At 35.7% G+C, this 9,063-nt stretch overlaps 1 protein-coding gene across 1 annotated transcript; it reads left to right on the top strand.

Moving 5' to 3' along the window:
• Positions 1–6,928: 6,928 nt before the first annotated feature.
• LOC128647103 (olfactory receptor 6M1-like) lies at positions 6,929–7,873 on the top strand. Its single transcript, XM_053699919.1, has one exon. It carries the CDS (start codon positions 6,929–6,931, stop codon positions 7,871–7,873), a length of 945 nt encoding a protein of 314 aa, XP_053555894.1.
• Positions 7,874–9,063: the final 1,190 nt, after the last annotated feature.

Genomic DNA, 9,063 nt, shown 5'->3' with positions numbered 1-9,063 from the left:
TTTACGCTCCTCAAATTTATTGGAAGGTATTAAAATCAAAACTTCAGAGTACAAACTGGCCCTATTTGCAGACGACCTCCTTATGACGCTCACAAATCATGTAAGATCCCTCAAGGCGGCTCACTCAATTCTCAAAGACTATGGAGACTTGTCAAATTTTTCTATAAATTATGAGAAGTCAGTCATTCTACCAGTTCACGCCACTCAGACAGACTTAATACATCTCCAATATATTGCCCCATTCACATTCAATACTCAATCCTTTAAATACTTAGGCATATATCTATCCCCAACTCAAGAGGAGTTAATCAAACTCAACTATGATTCACTAACATAAGATATACTCTCAAACACTGAGACTTGGACCCCTAAATCTAAATCCTGGTTGGGTAGAATAGGAGCAGCTAAAATGACATTACTCCCTAAGATTTTATATATTTTACAGACTGTACCCATCCCCCTCCCAAAATCCATGATCCCAAAACTAAAATCAATCATTAACGCTTATATTTGGAAAGCCAAACCACCAAGAATTGCCAAATCAACCCTATACAGAAACACCACCCAGGGAGGCTTAGGGGTCCCAAACATAAGGGAATACAGAAACGCCATATTTCTTTCAAGAATTATAGAGTGGTGCTCGTTTGAAGAGCATCATCATAAACAATGGGTTAAACTTGAGCATGAACTCTCCGGTTGTACCCAATTGGGCTCTATGTGTTGGACTGATATATATCGATCCAAGACCAAATACCTTAATAACCCAATCATACATGAGACTTGTAATACATGGATAGAGATAGTTAAAACACACCCTAATTTGTCCTCAATACCCTCCCCACTGACACCTATACTACAGAATGATAACTCTCCACCGGGACTCACTTTCACCCCCACAGGTACCAAGGACATTCATCTTCTATTACCAGCCTATGTATTGACAGAAGGTGGTAATTTACTACCTAGACATTTCATGGAATCCTTGGGCAATGGATTTTTCGGTATGTGGTTTCGGTACCTCCAACTTAGCCACTACTTTCAGTCCTCACATAAATCCCACCTAAATAGGCAATGAACACCATTTGAGATACTGTGCAGTTCTTCCTCTTCTAACTTTCACACAATTTCTCGTACATATAAACTATTGACTACACCATTTGAAACCGATTTACCAACATTTACTAAAGCTTGGAATAGAGACTTACCATTTTTAATCCCAATTACAGAATGGCATTCAATTTTCACAGCGGTGAAACGGTCAGCACATTAGGCTAAACTTATAGAAACCAACATGAAATTATTAACTAGGTGGTATCTCACACCACAGAGACTCAAGCAACTCTTTCCTGGTTCTTCTAACCGATGCAGGAGACAGTGTAGGGAAGAGGGCATGCTATTCCATATTTGGTTGGCCTGTCCTAAAATTCAAGCATTTTGGACATCTATTATACCATATATACAAAACACCATTGGCACTTTGATGCCTCACGACCCGACTATCTACCTGTTCCACAAATACCCCAAACTTAACTCACAACTACACTATAAACTACTACAAATAATGATTAACAGTGCAAATCAACTAATTCCAAGACTGTGGAAAAAAGAATCTATTCCCACCCTAGCTCAGTGGATACAAGAGATACAACTCAATCTCAAGCTGGAAAGATATAGCTACCTTTTAATAAACAAATTAGACACTCATGCAGAGATATTGTTTCTGTGGAATTCTAGACCCACTTAGGGCCCTACCATGACTCCTTTGTATACACTAATCAACTACATACAGACTACTCAAGACGAATCCCTCTACTTTCCTAAGACAACGTTGTGTTCTATGGGTTGTCACGGACTTTCACACTCCAGGCTTAGATGTTAATACTCCTTAATGTCATATTGCGTTGATACCGGATGTATTTGTTTAGATGAAAACACACAGTTACATGTATGCTTCGACCAATAATTAATGGACACACATGGAAATTATAACTGTTCAATGTTTATTATTACTAGTTTACTTTGGTTATTTTGTTACAAAAAAGAAGGAAAAATTGTGAAAATGCAAGGCCCTCAATGTTGGGAACTTTACTGGTTCATCTTTCAAAGGGGTTCTACAGTTTGGACTCTATTGAACTCCTTATGGACTCACTTATCTGAGATATGTATGGACTCTATATTTAACACAAGGCCTAAATCTTTAATCTTTGTTTTGCAAATGATCATCATTTTTTTTTTTTTTGACACATGTATGTTTTAAACAGAAATAAACAATTTTTCCTTAAAAAAAAAAGGTATTTAGCTCTTTTGCTCTCCAGGAAAAAACAAAACCTTAATCTAAAAAAAAAAACAGCAAAAAAGCTAACACTAAACCCTGAAGAGGGTACTCACCAAAGAAGAATCTGGGCGGCGGTGCTCCATCTTCTTCCCGGCGGTGGTCCATCTTCTTATCTTCATTCCAACGGCGCTCTTCATCCATCTTCTTGTCTTCTGTTGCCAACGTCAACACATTGAATTTTGTATGCATGCTATCCCCTTTATATATGGGTACCATTGCATTCCTATTGGCTGTTTTTCAAATTCAAATCAGCCAATAGAAAAAGATTTCTTTCTATTGGTTAATTTGAAATTGAAAATCAACCAGTGGGGAGGCAACATGTGCCATTTGTCTGACCTTTACCAACTTGTTAGCCGTCAGAATAATCTGTCTGCATCTTTCATGACAGTTTTTTTATTCCTACATGTGCCTATATCGGCCTAGATTATAAATGGAATGGTATTTTCATTGAGATTACACTTGAGTAAAGTCCATACCTTGAATATTTGTGAGCTCACATTATAAGTTGAAAATAAAATAATTTTCCTTTGTATCGCTTGAACACGAGTTACCAGAGATATAAGTAAAGCGTTATTACCTGTGTGGTTATAAGAAATCTTCCATTTATACCTTATAAAAATGCAAATCACTAATACAATGGCCATTCAGCAGGAACGTCCGTTACAATACAAGTGTTTACATCAATAATGTTGTACAGAGTCAAAAGGCAAAAACAATTAACGCGTTAAATTAATCTTTTCACTTACAACAGAATGGCAAAAGTTGTACATATTATTATTTATTGAGCTGTGGCATTATGAGTATACAGTACACATGTATGATGTGTAATTTACACTTATACTGTAAAACTGTGTCCATTATATATTTTTATAAATTCATTCGTAAAAATAACGTTTTTTTTTTCATTTGCTATTGGTCACAATAGTGTGTTTTTAAACATTCCTCACACTGTAAAACATGTTTTGTAAAAAGGCACAATTTGTAGCATTATAATTAATAGCTGTTTCTTTTCATGACCAGGAGATATTTGATGAGAGATATCTATATCCCATATGGTAATTCTTGTTTCTAAACAAAAATCACGTAAAAAAATAAAAAAAATAAAAAAACACGTATTTTTTTTGCAATACACAAAAATTAGAAAACATGCATAATGAACAATTTTACATGAAAATATATGTACAATGACGCAGCCAAGAGTATGACTAATCCATTTACAAGTTGTGCTATTTGCAGTGGCGTAGCGTGGGGGGGCCACAGGGGCGGTTGCCCCGGGCGCATAATTCTGAGGGGCGCAAAATGCTCAGCTCCCAGCCTCCCCAGTCCCCACCATCTCAAGACAGTCACAGTCCCGCTCCCAGCGGCGTTACAGGGACACTAAAAAATCCGACAGGCGCCTGCGCCCAGCCGTTCTGTCTCTCAAGTGAACTGTCTACTACTCTGAAGTCAAGACGTGCTGTGCAATGATTTAATTATCATAATTTATTAGTATAATCCTATCTGACCGTTACCTGCTGCTAGACTAGCGTTTACGTCACCATTTAGCATGGTCCACTCCCAGCGTGCATGTCAGGAGGGAGGAAGAAGTCAGAGCAGCAGAGCCAGAGTGGAATCAGACTGACTAGCACGCCGCGCCCGCAACGATAAGGTTAGTGTCAACCGAAATTACCAAACTCATCACCGGGTCTGTATCAGGACCAGACCACCCATGCCACTGCCAGCCAGAATCATAATTAAATTATTATAGCCCTTGTTGCTGTTTTTGGGGCTATATGGGGTTTGGAAATAACAACGTGCGCAAAATGCAGCTTAGACTCTACCATTACCCAGGTGATGCCCCAGGGCCAGCCAGCCAAGTTCCAAAACACCCAGAGTCACTCTGAGCCAGCCAGCCAAGTTCCAACTTCCAACTTCCAAAGGACCCAGAGTCTGAGCCAGCCAGCATGCCAGAGTGTGAGACTAATCTATGCTGCTTTAAAGTGAAAGCCGGTTATTTTATTTCAAATTCATTTTTAAACTGCGTGAAATAAAACATACAAGATGTAGATAAGTGAAAGACGGTTATTTTATTTCAAATTCATTTTTAACCTGCGTAAAATAAAACATACAAGATGTAGATAAGTGACAGACGGTTATTTTATTTCAAATTCATTTTTAACCTGGGTAAAACATACAAGATGTAGGATCTACATCTTGTATGTTTTACCCAGGTTAAAAATGAATTTGAAATAAAATAACCGTCTTTCACTTTAAAAAAACATAGATCACTCTCACACTCTGACATGCTGGCTCAGATGTATTTTAAAAATGAAATCCCATGTTTAAATATTGAACCAAAAAAAATATGTAATTGTTAAGTTCTATAATGTACTTACTTAATGTATATAATAAAGTAATGGCTGCCTGCAACCAAATTGAGTCCTAATTTTTAAGGATGAATGTAGAGTTTACAATTATATATATATATATATATATATATATATATATATTTTTTTTTGTTGTTGTTAAAAATAAAGCTTTGTTTGTTTTAAAACAAAAACCTGTCTCCTAAATTGTTGAGATGGCTCCTAGATTCAAAGCAAATTTGCCAATCCCTATTGTACTGGTGGAAGAGACGCAGTCAGTGCTAATGGGTTAGGGGGGCACAATTCTTGCCTTGCCCTGGGCGCTGACAAGCCACGCTACGCCACTGGCTATTTGTATGGAAGTGAAACGGTTCATTTTTACACATGCACATTGATTTTGCTTGTTCATGAAGCAAAGGACTGGTCAATAAGTATTTACCACTGACATGGTAGATAACTCTAAGAGTTGCTTGGAAATTAGAATGGTACATATAGAAAGACATCTATTTTTTAGAGTAGATTTGGTGGTGGAAAGGTCAAGAGGGTCTGTGTTTCTCTAAAATATGAAGGGCATTTAAAGGAGGTATGGTTGAGTTATTTAATTGCAACATTAGGAAAGTTATAAAAAGGGCCCTCATTTTTGTAGAGCAGAGCTTTTTGGTGTGTTTATCAGCTTGTAAAGAGGGTACTTGCCTTGAGTGGTGTCATGTGGCCTATGCAATGAGTTTTGGTGGAGAGTATTCCTGTGTGCTCTGTCCTGGAAGTAGTCTTTAGGTGGAGATTATTCATGGTTAGGGATGACAACTTGCAATAAGTTCATTCCTCCTGACAGCTATTATTTTTCAGCCAATAAAGCTGCATCTAATTTGTGGGATGTCTTTATTTGAGTTGGTTAAGAGCTGTATTTACAATCCCAAGGTAGCGCTAAACCCACTTAAGGAGCAGGATCAAATGACCTGCGGAGAATATAGAAAACTTGTTAATTAAGTATGGGTAGCCAGTTAATGAGCAGAGTCAGTTTTTTGTATTGTGATGTACAGAATGGAAAATTCAAATGAGGACAAATGAGAAGTTTTTTTTGTGTTTTTTAAGTACTGTGTAGTGTTGTTGCATAGTGTTGTTTCCTTCAAGTTTTGGTGGGTATTATATATCATTACTTCATAGGTGGCTGGACACTTAGATGAAGATTACAACTAGATTGTAATGCCAGTTTGCATGAGAAACCAAGGGCTGGGGGAAGCATTACTTTTTAAGTTATATTGTATTGTGCTGTATTGTGCAGAAACAATAAAGTTGTGGTCATTCTGTACCCAATGTCTTTTTTATTTCTATTTTTTGTGTTTGTGGTTGCATTTGAGTTTCAGACAGGAGATATCTCTTTAATCCAAAGATCAGTAAAGGTTACAATTTTTGTTGAAAAGTTGTTATTCTTATTCTAAGAGTGCAAAACAACACTACAGCTAAAAATTGTATTTACCACAAATAAAAGAGGTCTGTAGGGACAAAATCTCATACGAAAGAGATTTCCTAAATTGCATGTTACCCAGGAGAGTGAATTTAATTAAGAACTATGCCTAAAAATGAGATGATCTGAACAACAGAGACAGGAAATAAATATGCTTGCAACTATACAGGAGCCAGCAAATATAATGTAAGATGCATCTCCCTCAAAGCAAGATTTTTAGGAGTTCAGCACAATGAAGACTGCAATAAGCCAGAAACAAAATACTTAGACACTTTTTCTTCAGTAATGATATGAAAGAAGATCAAAAGAAATGTGTGCAGACTCACAGATACAATTTATACTAAATGTTATGTTAATTATGTATTATTATTACTTTATTAACATATACATGAATGTGTAAGCAAATTGTAGGAGAAATGCTTCAATGACAGTTCAATAAAAAAAAGGTGTAAATATGAAAAAGTACTGAAAAATGATGCTTTTTTGGATCAGGATTCTAATTATGCTTTTGGTGAGTATCTATTAAATGTTGCTGTCATTTACTTCCACTTGTTATTGCCATTTACTAGCAATCATGCATAACTGCTGATCTTTCATAAATATGTTTTTCAACAAAAAAGAATTGCGCTTCAGAAACAATTACTGCTGTTGGTCTCATTCATTGTGGAAATTGTAGGACATAAGAGAAACTGAAAAGGCACAGAGCTGAGTCCCTATGCATCCTTAAATTGTCTGATGAAATCATAATAAATACTATCCAAATGAGAAAAAAAATATACTAACATGGAAAATGGAAGCACAGTAACTAATTTTATTCTGGTAGCTTTGCCTCTTTCTTTTGTAAGTGAAATCATCTGCTTCTACCTCCTCTTCTTTATTTACCTTATCACTTTAGCAGGAAACTCTCTAATTATTGTCATCATTTGGAAAAGTCACAATCTCCATATACCCATGTACTTCTTTATTGCCAACTTATCATTTTTAGAGATATGGTACACTACCACTGTATTGCCAAAGCTTCTTGCTATTTTGTCATACGGAAAAAGAGAAATCTCATTCTGGGGTTGTCTCATGCAGTGTTATTTCTACTTCGTTTTGGGGTCTGTTGAGCTATTGTTCCTTGCAGTCATGTCCTTTGACAGATATATGGCAATATGCTATCCTTTGCGTTACACAAATTTTATGAACCCTAGATTTTGCCTAGTGCTTGTTCTTGGCTCATGGGTGGGTGGCTTTGGAGGCACCATTATGCAGACAATACTAATAATTAAGCTACCTTTCTGTAATGGTAATCATATTGATCATTTTTATTGTGATGTGGAACCTCTTCTAAAACTTGCCTGCACAGATATCAGCTTTATCAAGAGTATTAATTTGTCATTATCTTCGTTAATTGTATTGGGGTCTCTTGTTTGTATAATTGTGTCTTATTCATACATAATAACAGCCATACATAGACTTGCATCATCAGAAAGAAAATGGAAGTGTTTCTCTACATGCGCCTCTCACCTCATTCTTGTGTTCATAGTATATGGAAGTTCACTCTTCTTGTGTATGAGAAGCGTCCGTGTCTCATCAATGAACTTAAGTCAACTGTCCACCGTGCTGACTGGAGTTGTGACACCTCTTTTGAACCCATTTATTTACACCTTAAGGAACAAGCAGGTGAAGGACGAGCTTAAGCAACTTGCATATTCAATGTGTATACATAAAGCGAATTCATTATAATGGACCCAGTTATGTACCCTATTTGCTTGTTATTTCTTGTAAAAGACTATTAACTCCCATCTCTTTGGAAGAGTAAAATACGTTGTACCACCTTTAAAGAAAGCATGTATTTTATTTATAATTATAGAAGTCAAAAAATATATCATCTATAAAGAATATTCCAATCAGCGGTTCAGTCATACATGTGCTGAATAGAAAGCTTTCATGAGCATTATAATGGATCTTAACATTAAAATGCAGTCAAGAAGCTTTTAGATGTTTGTGGTTTGACAACACATTTTAATTTTCTCAGATTCAGCCCTTTAAACTATATTATGTAAACTATTTTATATTGGGTAGTAATTAAGATAAACCACATATTCCAAGAAAAATGATAAGTAATAATGGGGTAATATTTTTAAAATCCATTAACATATTTTTGCATAGCCTTACTAAACAAAGGACTAGATTACAAGTGAGGTGCCAATGGTTTTTCACAAGCGATATCATGTTTTTGCGAGCCTTTTTCATTGTGCTGACATTACAAGTTGGGCAAAATCACGATTCCACTAGTGCAATCACCATTTACGCTTCAATCCATACAGCGATCTTAGAGCTGTGGTCAACTGTTTTCTGAAACTAAAAAGTTGTACAAAACACTTCAAAAATACATTACAAAGTACAGTTACACTCATATTAACACTGTCTAATAAAAATTATTTTAGTTAAAAGGGCTTAGAAAAACATATAGACATATATAAGTGCATTAAGTAGATGAAAACATGATAAAACATTTATGCTATGTTGTTTGCGCAATGGGTGTTAGTTTTTCTTTTCCAGTTTTTTTTTCTCCATTGATTTCTATGGGGTAATACATGCACGCGCACGCTAAAACTTAAGCTAGGATTTTCACGCTATTTGGGTTACCGATTGCGCAAAATAGTTTTTTTTTAACTTGTAATATGAAACAACTTGACTAGTGCAAAAAGCTTAACTCTAGCGGAGTTTTCTTCTTTGCAAAAAAACAAACAAACAGCACCCCTTGTAATCTAGCTTAAATTGTTCTATCCCAATATAATTGATTTTTATATATCTTATTAGACACAATCCGCTATCCAATAATTATTTTAGAGGAAGTTCAGTGGTCCCTCTAATAGTTTGTTTAAAACCTTATAATTTAAAAAATAAATAAAACAAATAAAGATATAGCA

This window comes from Bombina bombina, chromosome 2 (assembly GCF_027579735.1).
Source record: "Bombina bombina isolate aBomBom1 chromosome 2, aBomBom1.pri, whole genome shotgun sequence".
In the NCBI taxonomy this organism is placed as follows: domain Eukaryota; kingdom Metazoa; phylum Chordata; class Amphibia; order Anura; family Bombinatoridae; genus Bombina; species Bombina bombina.
The sequence above is the reverse complement of the archived record's forward strand: the minus strand, read 5'-3'. Positions and strand labels throughout refer to the sequence as shown.

Excerpts from the sequence above, each read along its gene's own strand:
- LOC128647103 (XM_053699919.1), top strand. The coding sequence starts at position 6,929 with ATGGAAAATGGAAGCACAGTAACTAATTTTATTCTGGTAGCTTTGCCT.